The sequence below is a fragment of the Apiospora phragmitis genome, assembly GCF_038363925.1.
Source record: "Apiospora phragmitis strain CBS 135458 chromosome Unknown utg000008l:1.0-3514335.0:1.0-3519231.0, whole genome shotgun sequence".
Lineage (NCBI taxonomy): Eukaryota > Fungi > Ascomycota > Sordariomycetes > Amphisphaeriales > Apiosporaceae > Apiospora > Apiospora phragmitis.
The window spans coordinates 1962916-1980274 of record NW_027117407.1 but is presented as its reverse complement, the minus strand read 5'-3'; the positions used below and the strand labels follow the sequence as shown (position 1 = coordinate 1980274).

Below are 17359 nucleotides of genomic sequence, written 5' to 3'. Positions count from 1 at the left end.
GCCGATGGGTTTTGTGTGCAGCAATTCTGGTAAGATCAATTAGGTTAAGGTAATTACAGGTTGTTACACTGTGACCCCTCGCCCTCCCCTTCGCCCTGCCCTCCACATCGCTCATACTTGCCCTACTTACGGAGGAACGACCGAGTACCTACCTACACATCCATCATAGATAAAACCATATAATCACCAGATTTACCGCCTCGCTTCTGCATCTCGGTATGTATGTATACGCAAGTTCCGATCTGGTATGAGCTGGCTTGTCTCTCGAGGCATTCCGACCAGCCGGCCAGAAGACGGAAATAAGCGATTCACTGTCAGGCCCGGAAGTGAAGCCGATATCTCTGTTCCCCCTCTGCCTTTCCTCCTGGTCCGCTTATAGCCTCTCAATCCGATTTACCCATGCCGTCCCACAGACGCATCTCTCTCTTTTCGGACCTTCCGACAGATCCAAAGCCGATGTCGCCCAATTACCTAGTACTGTGAAAGCGCTTTCAATGCCCTCTTCATTATGGCACCGCAATCAACACATTTCAGCCAGAGATGGCAGACGACACCATTTCAAACGCCGTAGCCCCTGTGCTTCCGCAATCACGTCATGATGCCGAAGCGGAAAAAGCCCCGGAAGTGGTCCCGGCTGCTGATGATCCGGACATGCCGTCCGATAGTAGCGTGCCATCCGTGCCGCCCTTCGTGAAGGACGACTCCTCGGTATACGACCGCTATAGCCCCCGACGCAAAGCCGTCTTCGTGGTCATTTTGGCCTTTTGCGGCATCCTCTCACCCATATCGTCAACAGGATCGTTGACGGCGGTGCCGCAGATTGCCCAGACGTTCCAGACATCCGGTAGCGTTGTCAACATCTCCAATGGGCTTTATACGGCAGCCATGGGACTGTCGGCGCTCTTGTGCGGGTCCATTAGCACATTATGTGGGCGACAAGTCGTGCTGTTTAGCAGTGTCATTTCGTTCTTCATCTTCTCGTTGGGCACGGCGCTTGCGCCCAACTTGGCGGCATTCTTCGCCTTCCGGATGCTGAGCGGGTTCGGGGGCACTGGACTCCTGGTCATGGGCTCAGGGTGTATCGGCGATCTGTATAAACCTGTAAGTGGCAATTTTCAAAGGACAAACATTGGGAATTAGTCGGAAAGATGCTCTGTCTTTGCAACCTAGCCAAAGGATATGGAAGACTGATAAATCAAACGAATGCAGACGGAGAGAGGAACAGCTCTTGGTTGGTTCATGAGTGAGTCATATGAGCATCACTTTGACTGGCTATCTGGAGTACTCATTATTCTATCTTTAGGTGGAACACTCATTGGTCCTGCTTTAGGTATGTTTCCGGCTTGTACTCGCCCACGGTATAAAGTCCAGTAACTTACAATACCTAAAGGCCCCTTACTTGGAGGTACCATCGTCACTTACACCAACTGGCGCGCAATCTATTGGCTGCACACAGCCATGGCCGGATTGGCATCGTTATTGGCTGTTGTCTTCATCCAAGAGACTATCCACCACAGACGGTGGCCGTCCGTCCCAAAGGAGAAAAGATTGCGTGCCGTGCTGAGTGCCATCAACCCTCTTCGCCTACTTATCCTGTTCAAGAGTCTGAAACTTGTCTGCGTGTCGATGGCTTCTTCGTCTCTGGTTTTTAACATGTACTCTTTCCTAGCACCAATTGTGAGCATTTTCTTTCTTTATGACTGGCTTCATCTTAGTTGATACATCGATGGGCATGCAAGTTGTCCCCAAGGGGCCTTAGCCGCTGACGACGCTGTAGGTTTATGTCATCAACCCTCGCCTTGGTCTCACGACGCCCCTCGAGTCCGGGCTCTTCTACCTAGCCCCTGGGTGTGGGTACCTGGCGGGCACATTTTTCGGCGGTCGCTGGTCGGATCACGTCGTTAAGAAGTGGATTCGGAAACGCGACGGACAACGGAAACCCGAAGATCGTCTCCGCAGCGCGGTGCCTTGGATGGGTCTGGGGATCCCCGGCTCCTTGCTCATCTACGGCTGGTGCCTCGAGTACAACCGCGGTGGGATCCCGGTCATTGTCATCTCCATGTTTGTTCAGGGCTTTTCTCAGCTCATGATCTTTCCTTCACTGAATACCTACTGCCTGGGTAAGCCTCATTCAGTTACCCCTTCCATCTGCCCTGTTTGAACTACCCATAGACACTGGCGCACTAATAGAGAACGCAACCCAAATTTGGTACATGCCCCTTTTACTGACCACTTTTGCAGATGTTATACCATCACGATCCGCTGAGGTCTTGGCTGGCAACTATCTAGTCCGGTACATCTTCGGTGCCATCGGTACGGCAGTCGTACTCCCGGCAGTGGACAGTATAGGAATTGGGGCTTTCAGCACAATATCAGCTGGATTTGTGATCTTGGCTTGTGGTTGGATTATCCTGGTCATCCACGACGGAGTCCTGCCGTGGACCGGCAAACTGGGCGCGCGCTAATATGAAGTCCATCCAAACCGCGACTGCTTGGATTCTCGATGAGACCGATGCCATGTGAAGTAAGGCAACAGTATACGGAGAACATGGACTGGTATGCTGAGAATGCTGAGATCTGGCCCTGCATTGCTCAGCATGATCGGGATCGGCCATAGGAAAGTCGCCGCTGACATGGAAGTGGCGTTAACGTGCCGACGCACAGAGAATGCTGAGCCGGGTCCAGGTGGAAAGGGGGCATTGCCCGACATAGTGTCGTCTATCTACCGCATCTATAGCGCGAGGTTCAGCTTCACGCCCGTCATCTAAAAGCACGTTACCATGGTACTTCCAGCAAGAATCCGTGAAACTGGGCACATCGGGTAATGTTGCTCCCGTGCGTATCTACGTTAGGCAATGCTATGAGCTCGCACTTTCCTGCCCCCCGAGTGATTAAGTAGCTAAGCAGACGCCGAAAGGGCGGGACCCGCTGCTTCAGTCCCGCGGTTGTGATACACGAGGCACAATGCAAGCCCGCCCACGTCAGGCGCCAAGTATAGGGAGAGTCCGCCAAACGAACATCACAGGGGGAAACACTTGGGAGTTCAATTAAGGTTTTCCAGGGGCCGCAGGGATATGAGCTGCCCGATGGTACCAAACCTTTATTTGCTGAGTATTGGATCTACAGATTTCATCCAGGCGCGATTGCGGAGATGAGAGGCTTACAACAGCTTCACCGTGCTTCCTTTCCTATATGTGACAGATTCCATGCTGGCTGGCAGCTGCATGGTACTACTGCACTGCACCCGCGTTACTAAGCCCCGTAATTGTGCGTTCTGCTTCCAGAGTCAGAGGCAGTGCTTGGGGTCTTGGCGGCAGGTGGTATTGGTTGACGGCGATGCTTTTCATATCGATATCAGGATTCGACTGCGGCATGTCTAACATCCATGCCAGGAGCAGCCACTGGATGGTTCCGTGCGTGGAAAAGGCTTCCACGACACGGAGCAGCAAGCGCGTAGCTTTCCCTTTTGCCCGTTCGTTGATATAGGAGTATAAATGGTTTTGTCAGTTGTTATCTTGGTCCGTTCTGTTACCTGCCTCGGAGTCTGGTCGTGTTACGCACGGAAACGAGATGTGTCGTCGTATGTGGAAACCCAGATCTTCAGGGTCCCTCCCGCTGCTTGAACGTGGCGTTTGAGATAAAGTGACAGGTCGCCGACGACTACTTCGAGGACCACGGCAAGCCTTCAACTCGTGGCGTTCAAGCTGGATGGTTCATTTTGCACCACGCCAAGCACCAAGGTATGCATAAGTAAGTATCAGTTGCTTCAAGCCTACCACATCATCATCTCCTCGGACTTATGTCAAAAGTCGGTAAAGAACCCTGAAGGCAATATAGAAGCACGTATAATATAGCCCTGTCGAACACCACGTCATTTGAACAAGAAGTCCGCTCCATGCGGGCGGTCAAACAGGACTTGTTGGTGTCTGTCAGATGTTTGATCCCAATACCACTCTTCGGAGATGCGCGATGCAACAGGGCAGAATCGGGACTAATGGCTGCATTGGAGGGTAAGCACTTGCTCTCTTGTTGGGCGCCTTCAGCCGTCAGGATTGGCTGACAACGCTCATGTTCTTCTGACAGGTATAATTGATCAAGGTGCCAAGGCCTATCCCAATATTGTTGCTCAAGGGTCGGTCTAGACCCATGCCACAACATTCATTCATTCCTTCATTCAGGTGGAGCTGCTATACATATCCATCCCGCATCACGATCACTCGTCTCTCCCAGTCCCATGCTCTCGCCAGTATTCTCTCACACTCCCCGGCAGCCAAGGTAGCATCCCCGAAAACTCCATTGCATACAGCTAATAAAGGGTGGTCTGCCGATCTGACGCGTGGAGAAAAGGAGCCGCAGCACCGGTTAGGCTACTGCTTATTAGGAGCAGTGTGCCTAACAACGTCTTTGAGGCTGAACTATCCACCTTTGCCACCCTCTCCAATTTCCATTGTGATTTTGTTCTTCTTCCCCAAGTCACACATCACTCTGATCTCATTGGGTTGATACATCGAACCTGATTGATTGACCCAAACCGTCGGATACGCGACCAAGACATACTCGCTGTGCATCGTGACCACTCAACAGAGCCGTTAGCACGTAATACAGATTCTCAACATGACCGCGCCGCTCGTACCTCGGAAACGCGCAAGCAAGCCCAAAGTCCGAACGGGCTGTGATACCTGTAAGAAGGTCGGTCCCTATCGTGATGACCTCGTGCGCAAAGCAGCAGGACAACCTGCAGCATAATATTTGATAAGCTTACGGGAATGCGTTGCTGATTCTGGCCTTAGAGGCGGGTTAAATGCGATGAGCAAAAGCCCAAATGCGTCCGCTGCGAGAAGCTCAATCACAAATGCGCATACACAGCAGGCGCGGAAGTCAATTCGCCCAAAGAGTCATCACCGGACTCCTGCAGATCATCACCAGCTCGCGAAACTGGCGCTCTTATTTACCAACCCAGATGCTACGGCCTGAACTCACGAGAGGGGCTCTACTTCGGACTCTACCAAAATAGGGTTGCGAAAAAGCTGGCGTATCCGGAATTATGGTACCGGTCCGTACTAAGGGAGAGCGTGAGGGACAAGACGGTCCGGCACGGCGTCATCGCCATCGGCGCACTTGCACAAGCGGGCTTGGAACATGCGGCACGCACGAGCACGAGACAGGCGCCACGGCGCACCTTGTCATCGGAGCTGATACGAAGCGCACATTACCGTGAAGCTATCCAGAATTATACCCAAGCTCTCTCGACATTTCGCAATCGAGTGGAGTTGGAAGGCGGTTCGATACCACCGCGCACTGTCATCATCGCCACCTTGTTGTTTTTGCTATTCGAACAAATGCAGGGCAACTCGGATGCTGTACAGCAACTGACAGGGAACGTCATTGCTATGCTCCGTGGGAGTCTCATCACGTTCCAAGCAAATGGAACTGGCGAGTCGCAGGTCGCTGCTGAGATAGATGATGAAGGGGTACAGGAAGCGGAGATGGTCCTGCCGCGAATGTTCTCGACAAGTCTTTCCGGCTGTGAGGTGCATCCTACCTTATATCAGGTCGCGCTGCAAATACATGTCGACCCACACGATACTGAGGTGCCTGAGGAGGGGGCCTCACGATTACACATCAAACGAATATGGGATCGCATGATTACACGTCTTACCCTATATACGATCCGCGGCCGTGCAGCTTTGTCAAATCAAACTTCCAACCTGGACGAGTACCGTGAAGGCCAGAGGATATTCCTGGAACGGCTTGAGAAATGGAAAGAATCGATGATGGCCATGCAAGAACAGAAATTGGATGTCCAGTTCCAGCTGACGGTGAAGGTACTTCTGTGCGCCATTCACATCGCCGAAGTATACGTGTCCTGTTTTCTGGACGAGACGGATCAGTCGTGGGATCACTTCACGGGACACTACGAGAAGATCATCGAAGTTACTGAGTCCATCTTTGATGTACTTCCGCCCAGCTTCGACGGCTGGCCCATGTACGATTGCAGCCTACCTCCTATTATTCACTGCGTGCTGCAGAAGTGCCGCGATCGGGCGCTACATCGGCGAGCGGCCGTCGTCTACCAGCAACTGTCGCAACACGAGAGAAGCCTAGGCCTCGGGCTCGTCACTCGTGATGCGTCCGACGATGTCGTCAACGACTGGTCGAGTGAGGTCACCACCGAGGACGGGGAGAGCGCCGTGTCCTCGCCAGGCTCTGAGTCGAGCCTGATCCTGGAGGCGATGAAGACGGCGCGCTCCGATAGTGGGGGTTCTTCGTGGTCGACGCCGTCGCCGGCATCGTCGCCGCCAATGTCTATGGGAATGACGCAGCAGCTGCCAATACGGCATGGCCTACCCAAGAAGCTTTGTATGGGGGACTGTTGTTTAAGATCTGCTTTTCTCGCAGGGTCTCTGGCTCATTAAGTCGCTAACCAAGTCGGATGTTCGAGTCGGAAGTCTGTATTCTTTAGACCAATGGAATAATCTGTTGAACAAGGCTTACCAGTTTACTCACGGGGATCTCAAGTTTAGTGAAGGCATTACAAGTCAACCACTAGCATACAGACACATTCACTTTAGCAAGCACTCAACACCGCCACTGCACGCTGATGTTACTGGGTGGATCTTGGCGCAGGCCTCCTTTGGAAGGGCTGCGGATAGGTTTCGTCGTTTCGTATCGCCCAGAAAGCTAGACACATCATCGTGACCTCACGGCAGCCATTGTCGGCCTGTAAAAGATCGCCAAGGAGAGCTACCTGGCATCCTGGATCGGGCAAGTGCCCCGGTTCTATTAGAAGCTCGACACCGAGGGCATCCACCTCCTGCTCTGGCGCGGAGATCACAACATCTTCGTTTTCCATTGTTCGACTCCTGAATGCGCTCTGTCATCCTTCAGGCAGAGTACAGTTGATGTAGCCTGTAAAGAGACTATCAACGAGCAACCCTTTCCCCATTGTGTCTCTGACTGGCATGGAGTTAGATCTGGTACTTGAAGTCGGGTTCTCGGTCGGTATAATATGCATCGGACTGCGAGCGGTACCCGTCGTCCAACAACTGCTCCTTGCGGCCCTGCCGTCTGATGTAGATACATCGGATAATCCACCACATGCACCATGCGAAGCCAAGACAGCCTAGGGACTAGGCATGCCCCATTGTATAAGCGGGTGCCGCGCCCGAATAGTAGATCTGACCTGACACGACACCTCCTGTATTGGTCAGAGTGAGCAAGATACCTGGGAAGTCAAGTCAACCTATGTTCGACGCTCGATGCGTAACACGGGGGTTCGCTACCTAAGCTAGCTGCTCGTTTTCCCTCAGGGGCGCAATCGCCGGAGAGCCATGCACTACAATACACATATATCGGTTAAACAAGAGGAGCAGCTGGGACAGTGATAGCGATGAGTCGCCCACAATTGGCGTTATCTTACATGTTTCCGCCGGTGCATATGTAACAGGCCGTGGCGATGAGGTAAGTCGCAAAGTACCGAACAGCGGCCGAGACGTCACAAATAAGGATCGCATAACCGACTATTCCGAATGGGGCGCAGACGATGAGTGGGAGAAACCGAACCGTGTATCGGTCTGACAAGTACGCGCCTATTGCGTACACGAGGGCCCCCCCAGAGGTTGACAGGGATCACCAGGTATTGGGCCTGCACCGTCGAGTAGTGAAACCCGTCTTTGATGATGATGGGGAGAAAGGCACCAAAGCCTGCATGCTCAAGTAAGATACCGACCCTCGTACACGATGAAAGCACATAATTGCGAAGACTTACCATAGAGAATAGTCACAACGGCGATCTGGGTAAAGCCTTGGAGCCAGCTCTTGACGTCTCTGGCAGCCTCGCTGATATCGTTTCTGCTGTAATGACCAGAGCCCCCACTGTATATATTCGTTTCCTCTGCTCTTATTCTCATTAGATCCTTCTCTTCCTAGCTCAGGAAATAAGCTGTCTCATAGTCCTTCGGGACCAAGAAGACGCATAGAAAGGCCCATACAACTGTTATGATGCCTTCTATGATGTACAGCCTGCGGTGCAGCATGTTCGCTGGTCAGAAAATAGAACATAACGATAACGACAACCTGGGGGGATGGGATTAAGATTCGGATAACCTACCAGCGCCAACCGGAAAGCCCTCGTACGCCATTCATATCTAGCATAGCCCACGCCAAAAGGCCGCCGAAGGCACCCGACAGTGCGGATGCGACTAGACGGCAATCAGCGCCTACACGGGAATCTCAATCGAAGAGGACCACATGGATTTCATACGCACTGAAAAGATAGGCGACGCGGACCGCCAGCTCTTCACGCTTATACCAGTTGCACAACAACAGCGTCATAGCAGGGAACTGACACCCTTCGAAGAAACCCAGCAGGACACGCGTCACTATCAGTGGTCCAAAGGATTCGACGAACCCCGTACCTATCGACTCTCGGCGTAAGTATTACTCTTTTTGGAATAAACGGGATATCTTAGGAGGGAATAACCTCAACTCCTCGAATAAACGGTGAATACATCCCCCTTGAGACACTGGGATAACGAGGAATAACGACCGGAATAGGAAGGAATAATCTCCGAGACTCGCTTACAGAGGCAGACGATTCCCAGCAGAAGGTGATCAGAGGGATGACCCGATTGAACTGGAGGCGCTTGACGAAGATAGAGGTCGGGAATTCTGCAAGGATGTAGAATACATAAAAGATAGAGACGGCCACCTGTAGCCCATGAGAACGTCAAGGATTAGTGAGACGGGAAGTGGAAAAGCTCAAGGGCGTATATACGTTCAGGTCGGAGCCTTTGAGACCAAGCTCATCCGGCATTCCTTGGGTAGCTCCAAACCCGATGTTACCGCGGTCGAGGTAACTGATGAGCATCAATATCATCATGACCGGCGCGATGAAGCAGTCCAGCTTCCTGACTAAAGCCTTTTCCCTTCGCAGCCTCTCCTCGCCTACCAGGGGTGGGGCTTGCTCTGCCGAAAGATCTTGATGATCCACGTTGATCTTCTCGTCGGATGAGGGCTCCATATTCTTGTTTGTAGGACTAGGCTATCACATCGATAAGCAGGATCTTACCGGGAACCTGAATCTCTGAGGTGAGACAAACCCGTCATCGTTCCTAAATTTAACAGGATCAGTGGATTAATTGGCCTTCTGTACGACATGCATATGTGAAAGGGCGAAGATCAATATACCCCTTATGGGAGGACTACTTAAGTAGGAAAAGGCCGCAACCCATACGGCGTTCATATAGCTGCTAAACGAGTATAGTCGAGGCATGAGTTACCGAAACTTGCAGTATAGAAAGACCAAAACAATTCCATTGGCGCATTATGTCGTCTCGAGGATGAGATCAAACACTTGGCTCTCGGTACTTAATTGACTGGGTACTGGCTCGTTCACGTCAATTGGGACCATGCCGCCACACCGGATGACCTCGCGGCCGCCACCCTCGTTGTGGGCTGCGGCATACTCGAGATCCTTGAGAATGACGCGGGCCCGCGGTATCCGGCTGAGCAGTCCATAAACTACGAGCTGCCGAGGGATCGGGCGCTAGAGCTTACTCCCGTTCCGGGACATGCATATGTTGCTGGTGGGGAGGTGAGAATGTAGGCGATTATCATGGGAGGTACGCGATGAGAAATGCGCCGGCGCTCGATAGCGCAAAGCTACCATCTTGAAGTTTCTTTCTTGTGGCTGTATATACGAGAGAAGGAGAAAAGAGATGGGTGTGGAAGCTCCCGACTGTTGTCATGACCCTCGGATTCTAGCTGGCGAGATGGAGTTCGCTGAGTATCTTGACAACCGTGGAGGTATGCGTAGTGTGCATATGGACACAGGTGCGGCGAGGACTATTTAAGACGACATTATAAAACTTCACCGAGGCAGTAATTAAGCTTGTAAGGAGAGAAGTCGAGATTGAAGTCGTCGTGACACATGGTGCGGTGTGGGCGGAGGAATAGGGGTTGCTTTTGGCCTGGCCCCTTCTGGGCTTCACGGGTATGTACCTAAGGAGGAAAGATATCTTGCAGATTTCATCTGGCAAGTGTCTATTCTGTATCCTAATACCTCCAAGACAGCACGCATGGTAATGCCAGGAGAATGCAAATTCGTAAAGGGGTTCATATGTCTGGAATATCTTAGACTTGGCCACAGCTCGAAGTTTGGTTTCACCTATAGCATGGATCTTGCGATGCACGCGTATTAATCTCAATAGAACTATATATACATATGTTTGTCTATGTGTGTGTGTGTGTGTGTGTGCAAGTGTGTACAATGTAGTATACACCTTTGAAAATACATGTTCGAGGTTTGCGCCCTGGGTCCCGCCACCCTCCTTCGCTGGAATGACTGCTCCATGTGCAATCATTCTCCCATGATTCGCGAACCGAAACACAACCGTAGCTCTTTACGCACTGCATGAAAATCAGATCGTGAATTCAATTATAACGACCATGACGCAAACGAGCTTGCAGCTTTCATATAATGGAACCCCCTGGCTTCTTCAACCAGAGCTGCCCGGGCTCGGTGGGCTTATTTATGTATGGGGGGTATTGCCCGAATTGTCTCAGCGTAGAAGTAATACGGGTAACCAAAACCCGCTCTACTCCTCGGTCGCCAAGGGCCACCCAGTGATCGATGAAATCGCGTATATCATGGCGGTTTAGGCCACGGTGCCTCCAAGCAGGCCCGGCAGCGTCCTTAAGATCCTCGCTCACCCAAGATTGCAGGTATCGATAATCATTCGAAGCTAGCAATTGCTCATCGGGGACGTCAATGTCCTTGGTTGCTGACTCAGGAAATTGCACCTGCCCCCCGTCAAATATGGTTTTGCCCAACTCCTGGAAGAAGCAATGGGCCGCGAAGTGACGATTCTCGTAGGAGTAGTCTCCTCCCTGTAACTTGCTCACCATTTTTTCGAACCGATAGGGGACTTCGTATTCAAGGATGGGTTCAAGATAGATGGAGATTCGAGATAGCTGTGGCAGCGACTCGAAGAATATGTCGATTCTGTGATCCGTATACCCTGCTAGCGCCCATAATCCTATGCGCAGGTAACGGATGGAGCCAAGCACTACAAGACTGTTGTAGAGTGCCCTCGGGTTGTTCCCGTCTTCCAACTCAGATTTCCATTCACCAAATACTGGAAGATCGCCGCGTGGATCGAGATCGCCTCGTAGGCTGTTGAACTCGAAGTTGAACATCCACTGATCAGTGGCAGGACACAGCCATACTCTCCTCATATCTGCTGGGCCCAGGGTATAGCGTTTCGCAGGGTTGACCATGCAGGGTGCCGGTGTGAACACCTTCCTGCCTAGGCATATGTCGTAAAACAGTAATTGGCCTCCCTGCTGGCCATTCGTAGATCCATAACGTATAGGTCTCGCGATGGCCCAGCGGCGACAGGCGTATCCCTTCTGTCGCTGTTGACCACGACGGCCCCGCCGTCCTGGGCATCGCGGAGTAAAAGCTCCCAGTCCCGGGGGCATTCTTTAGCGATCTCGAGGAAGGCCTGCTCCCAGATCGTTAGCCGTAGCTCTGGTGGCAGGATTGGGAACCGATGAAAAGTTGAAGGATTGGAATTCGCTCCGGGTCGAGCAACAAAATTGTTGGCCATCTCGTCGCTATTATATTGGGTTTCGTGATGAACGTATAGTGAGCTCAAATCTCGCCCTCTCTCAATTGTAGCTTACAAGAAATTCGGCCTTAATAGGAGATTCAGATAGACAGAAAGAGACTGGCTGTTAGACAAGAACGAGATGCCAGCCGAGGCCAAGGCCTGAGATATAATGGTAAAAAAATAGCCATCTCCGAAAGAATAACAAATACCCATCTCCGGTAATGCCATGATAGAACAATATAAGGTTGGGAGCGCGAGTGGTGCACACTGAACTATGCCTTTGACTGCCAGGCAGTTCACAAAGACGGGAACAAATCGATTGTCTGACTGATCAGGCTGGTTTATTGTACGTGGAAGTAACCACCGTCACCCATTGTTCTATTCCTAAGAGGCATTCATGAGAGGTATTGGATAACGTGTATACGGCGGAATATAAAAGCTGTTAGTTAGATTGGTGAGCGTTACATGCGATTTCTGGGTCGGGATCATCGAGCCAGGTAAGGAGTGAATTTTAAAAGGTGATAGAATGCAAGTAGAAATCGATAGCATAGCTAACTTCGATGGAGGTACGGAGTATAGGACTGGAAACGAGCGCACAGGGGTGGAATCGTTGGCTCCAAAGCCATAGAAGACTGCTGAAGATCTCATGCCCAGCATCAGCTCCGACTACTTCTACGACGTATCTTTAGAACTCGGTGAGCCCATTCACAGTTTTGACTTGTACGGGCATCTTTATTGCAGGAAGAAGAATGAATCAGATGCGAAGAGATACTAAAGAGGATGCATTTGGGTTTCGAGCATGGTAGAGTAGAAATTAGAGTAAAAAAATTAATACGCTTTATATTAATATATAATTAATTAAAAAAATAACCTTTAAATTATTTATAATTTTATTAATACTTTAATATCTTTACTTTAATATAAAGACTTTTAATACTACTACTACTATTAAAAGATAGTAGGCAGTAAAGTTAATATATACCGCGAAAATATACTATAAACTACGGCTGCATTATAATTGACCAGCCTCGTTTAGTTTTCTCTTTTACTTCGTGTTTCCCCCGTCTTTTCTTGGCTGATTAGTCTACCCCAGCTCGGGTGTCTCCGCTGTTTAGAACAGATCAAACGGATCATATAGATCTTGGAGCCTGCATCACATCTGACTAGGTTAGTACTTCGCTAAGGAGGATCACAACGCCTACTTATATTCAACTGTCTAGAGGTGAGTGATCCTTGAGCCTCGTCAATCGTTATACACTTCGGCCCTGGAGTACAACACTTCGCTATGCGTACATAATTCAAATAGAGAACATTTCAAGGACCAGTTTATTACGGACATCAATGATGGGATTGTAAGTGCAGGTGGTTATCAACACACATGCACATGCACATGCATATCAGAATTAGGCGGGATGAACGACGACGCGCCCCACAGGAGCTCTTGTGCTGGAGCTCCCGTTCCTTCCACTTCAGACTCGTTACCCTGTTTCAGTAGCTGGTGGGCTGACGGGCCAATGCCCAGCCCAATGCTACCTAATTACAGCCTCCTCCAGTAGTCTCAATCCCACATGTCTTCTTACAGCTTACCATCATGAACAACAACTACCTCACGTAGGAGTTGTGCAATAGCCTTCGCAATCCATTGAGTCTTGGCCTCTTCCGAGTACCACTGTCGCAAATTGAAAGCACGTACATCAAACACTTGGCGCATTACGTTGGACGCACCCGTCATCTGCAGTGATTGCGGCCGCAGAGTCTATTGTCCCGACTGGGAAGCTCGACTATCGTTGGTACGAAGACCATTACGACAACTACCGGCAGCAAATCAACCGGAGAACGGATCACATCCTACATACCTTCTTGATACCATTATAGCGAGCCTCCTTATACGCGACCGACTCTATCCGATCGACAAGTATCGTTAAACGCATTTGCTTCAATCCAAGAGCCCCAACATGTCTCTCTTCGGTACATCCCCGCCGGACGAATCGCCTGCGTTAAGCAACTCGGCCATGGGCCGGTCGCGCAATTCACTCTTCGAGGAAGATGGGCCAATGACCCGATCAACTCCCGATACTTTGTTCGACGATGGAGATGCGCTGGGCAGCGAACGCCATTCTCCTTGGAACCTGCCGACTCCTCGAAAGCAACAATCGCGTGCTGATTTGATCCGTAACTTGCTGGCTGGGGTCGAGGTACCCGAGAGCTACGTCGAAGCATACGACTATACACTACGCGAGCATGGCCGTGGCGGCAAGGTGTCGCCAGCCGGCGTGGCCACGACCCTGGCCTCTGCGAAGCTGGGAGCTGATGAGCAAGCTAGAATCATGAATATTCTTTCTCCCCAAGGCGAGGAGGTGCAACTCGACCGAGATTCTTTCAATGTGCTCCTCGCGCTTATTGGCCTAGCCCAAGAAGGTGAAACGATCAACTTGGATGGAGTCGACGAAAGACGACGTAGTAAGTCTCGCACTGTTTCCTTACCCATAGACCACCCGTCAAGTATTTGGAGGCAGCCGAGTTCCTTGCTGGCTTTCCATTCGTCAATCTGCACGATTGCAACCCAATTGCTTGGCTTCGTCAATTCTTGGTAGCCTGCCTTGTGTGACAGTCCTGTACATCATCACAAGCGGGTCCATGCTGTGACGCTATTCCCTCGCTGATAATGATATCGACCTATGTACTCGGTCGCGCCGGGACTGATGAAATTCAATAGATCTTCCTCCGACCCAATTATCTAACCTTAGCAACAAGAAACCCCAACAACTTCAACAACCCATTTTTGATGCCTCGGAGCTGGCCGCGAAACCTCCACAAGCACCTGAAACTCCCAAGAAAGACTCGCCGCCCAGGTCGCAACTTCGAAAGCCCTCCATGTCGGACCCGGAAGAGGACCCCTGGAATACGCCCGACCTGCACCGAAACCATAATCACGCGGAGACACCGAGAGCTCACAATGGCAACCACGACGAACCCGGAGCTTCGAGTTTCGGCGGGAATGGGTTTGGACTTGGCAATGAGCCTGGTGTGCAAAAACGAACGACTTCGACGTTTACAACACCCTCAATAGGCTCGGGGACACCCATAGCCTCAGGCCGCCAGTCAGCAGCTTCTGGCACCATGCCCTCGAACCCTGGAGACTGGGGGTACTTTGACGGCTCTAATCCTACTGCGGAAACCGGCTTCGGCGGCGCGCCGTCGAACCAAGCCATAAACCCCTTTGGCGGAGCTTCCAGCGCCGATCGCACACCAAGTATCAATCCTCCCGCCGTGTCTCACACACGCACCATTAGCGCTAGGCGGACGGGTAGCGCCGTGGAGGAGAACATCATGGTGACGCTCATGCCAGAGAAGGAGGGACTGTTCATGTTCCAGCACCACAATTACGAGGTTACCAGCTCCCGCCGAGGTAGCAAAGTCATCAGGCGCTACAGCGACTTCGTGTGGCTCCTCGATTGTTTACATAAGCGTTATCCTTTCCGCGTACTACCTCTGTTGCCGCCCAAGAGGGTGGCTGTCAATGGAAACCATCTAAGCAATGATGGTGCATTTATAGAAAAGAGACGTCGCGGTTTGTCGCGTTTCTTGAACGCGGTGGTCAGGCATCCGGTTCCTGGGACAAGAACAGTTGGTGATAATGTTCTTGACTGTTCCTACGGTAAGATAACTACACTCGTTGCTGGATCATGTTCCCGGATGGTTTGACTAATCATGTTTACAATAACAGGAACTCTCTGTATGGCGCAAGCAGGCAACTATCTCGGTGCAAGACGAGTTCACCGGGCGGCCGCTTCCCCCCGGGCTCGAAGACTCTTTGCCTATCGGACCTCTGAATGAGCTGTTCGACCGCACGCGATCTGGGGTCCGGCGGTCGGCCGAATTGTATATCAATGCCTGCAACTTGATGGATCGTTTGGTCAAGCGCTCGGAAGGCGTAGCTGCTGATCACGCTCGGATGGCTGTCTCCCTCGGATCGTTGACCGAGGCTAGCGCTGATACATACGCGACCGACACTAACGACGTGCCTTTGCTCAACGATGGTCTCGTTGCTATTTCCAAGGGTCTGCGAACCGCCCAGAGTCTGTTGGAGGACGAGAGCAGAGCTTGGGACGCTGGCGTCTTGGAAGATTTGAAGAGACAGCGCGACTCGCTGGTCTCCGTTCGGGACATGTTTGAACGCCGAGAGCGTCTCGACAAGGACAACATCCCGTATCTTGAGCGAAGAATACAGAACAACGAGACAAAGCTTGCAGGTCTGCGGGCTAAGCCGGATGGTCTGGTTAAACCGGGTGAAATCGAGCGCGTGGTCGAGAACATCATCAAGGTACGATATACAGGAACACGACCCACACCTGAAAAATTTGTAGCTGGACTAACACACGATGTAGGATAAGGAGAATATAGTTACCCAGCATAACCGCTCGGTTTTCGTACGCGAGTGCATCCGTGATGAGCTCATATACTTCCAGCAGACTCAATACCACGTCTCCCGTCTGGCCCAGGATTGGGCTCAAGAGCGTGTCAAGTATGGCGAGATGCTCGCCGACAACTGGCGCAGGTTGTTGGACGAGCTTGATGGCATGCCGCTTGGGGAATAGAGCTCCTCGTCGCTTCCAATGTCCGAAACCTGCACGAGTGGGACTGCAGGCAAGCAGGCAGCTCCGGTTGATTTCATTTAGGGGTGTTTCGTGGAGCATCGTTCTGTAGGATTAGATGGTGGGGTGGATGAGTCTCCGGGCAAAGATGTCGTGGCTTCTAGGCCAGTGGATGCGGCAAAGGCCCGAAGAGTGCTATTGGGTGGTGGGGAAGTGCCCGATGGGTTCGTCGTTGAGGATTTTGGGTGCGGGCTGGTCAAGTATGACGGCTGACAAAGGGACTTGTTGCAATGCATGGGACCGCTACCGAGATTGTATATGTCGATTGGAGAGAGCGACGGCGGCATTGTTCTTTGATTTTCGCTATCCTCTGTCACTTCTACTCATCCCGTTACGGAGAGGAAGGGGTCGATACAGCATTTGCATTTTGGTCATGGGCAACCAGACGGCGGCCCCTACTACACCACGATACCCTTCTGTTCTTTTGCTCTTATATCGTGTAGCAAGCCCAGCTGGGATGAGGTTAGGACTGACTAGTAGCTGAATGAATACACACACATATATATATAACATGCCAATTACATACGGAGTATAATTCTTTATATAGCTGTGGTGGAGAGATCTGAAGAGTGGAGCACTGTGGAAGGAGCTTCCGAATCCATGTACTTATGTACTCAAATGTACCCCGCCAATGCAGATAGAGCTTGCCGCCTAAAACCCCCACCATCAACGTCGGTCATCTTCGACAGTCAGCCTTGCACAGCAACTGCATCACCACGTTCGTATTGGCGATTTTTTCTTATTCTCTTTGTTTTCCCGCTGTTGGAAACTACATACGTATCTCCCAGAATCCTTGCGCGACTGGAATGGGAGCCGACAGCGCTCAGGCGTATTGTTTTGTCCGGCTTGATCGTTCCTGACCTGCAAGAACTTCCTCGCGCTACCGTACATCATCATCTTCCTCCTCTCCCATCGTCATTTACCTTGGAGCAAACGTACAATTCAAGCGGAGCAAGACCCCCAGATATTTTACCCTTTCTCTTGTGTGGGAAGATTTTTGAATCCGAGATTCCCATTCCGAACGAACGAGATCGATTAGAGGCACATACTCTTCCACCCGCCCTCCTTTAACCGCCAAATATCAAGTGC

The 17359-nt window shown here is 51.3% G+C and overlaps 6 protein-coding genes across 6 annotated transcripts; 3 read left to right on the top strand and 3 right to left on the bottom strand.

Annotated features, from left to right (window-relative positions):
* Window positions 1-540: 540 nt before the first annotated feature.
* On the top strand, window positions 541-2465 carry PG994_009035 (MFS general substrate transporter; the record flags this gene model as incomplete). The annotated part of the gene is made up of 6 exons (XM_066860444.1): window positions 541-1101; window positions 1210-1243; window positions 1304-1330; window positions 1391-1677; window positions 1778-2120; window positions 2173-2465. The coding sequence occupies 6 exons, from the start codon at window positions 541-543 to the stop codon at window positions 2463-2465; spliced, it is 1545 nt and encodes a 514-aa protein (XP_066714033.1).
* A 2149-nt stretch (window positions 2466-4614) lies between these two features.
* Window positions 4615-6416, top strand: PG994_009034 (uncharacterized protein; the record flags this gene model as incomplete). Its single annotated transcript, XM_066860443.1, has 2 exons — window positions 4615-4659; window positions 4791-6416. The coding sequence occupies 2 exons, from the start codon at window positions 4615-4617 to the stop codon at window positions 6414-6416; spliced, it is 1671 nt and encodes a 556-aa protein (XP_066714032.1).
* Window positions 6417-6968: 552 nt separating this feature from the next.
* On the bottom strand, window positions 6969-9022 carry PG994_009033 (uncharacterized protein; the record flags this gene model as incomplete). The annotated part of the gene is made up of 6 exons (XM_066860442.1): window positions 6969-7061; window positions 7601-7704; window positions 7769-7875; window positions 8111-8201; window positions 8268-8343; window positions 8777-9022. 6 exons carry the CDS (start codon window positions 9020-9022, stop codon window positions 6969-6971), a joined length of 717 nt encoding a protein of 238 aa, XP_066714031.1.
* Window positions 9023-9325: 303 nt separating this feature from the next.
* On the bottom strand, window positions 9326-9574 carry PG994_009032 (uncharacterized protein; the record flags this gene model as incomplete). The annotated part of the gene is made up of 2 exons (XM_066860441.1): window positions 9326-9522; window positions 9559-9574. 2 exons carry the CDS (start codon window positions 9572-9574, stop codon window positions 9326-9328), a joined length of 213 nt encoding a protein of 70 aa, XP_066714030.1.
* Window positions 9575-11309: 1735 nt separating this feature from the next.
* PG994_009031 (uncharacterized protein) lies at window positions 11310-11612 on the bottom strand (the record flags this gene model as incomplete). The annotated part of the gene is made up of 1 exon (XM_066860440.1): window positions 11310-11612. The coding sequence occupies one exon, from the start codon at window positions 11610-11612 to the stop codon at window positions 11310-11312; it is 303 nt and encodes a 100-aa protein (XP_066714029.1).
* Window positions 11613-13570: 1958 nt separating this feature from the next.
* Window positions 13571-16213, top strand: PG994_009030 (Sorting nexin mvp1; the record flags this gene model as incomplete). Its single annotated transcript, XM_066860439.1, has 4 exons — window positions 13571-14075; window positions 14332-15254; window positions 15343-15939; window positions 16004-16213. 4 exons carry the CDS (start codon window positions 13571-13573, stop codon window positions 16211-16213), a joined length of 2235 nt encoding a protein of 744 aa, XP_066714028.1.
* Between the last annotated feature and the right edge of the window lie 1146 nt (window positions 16214-17359).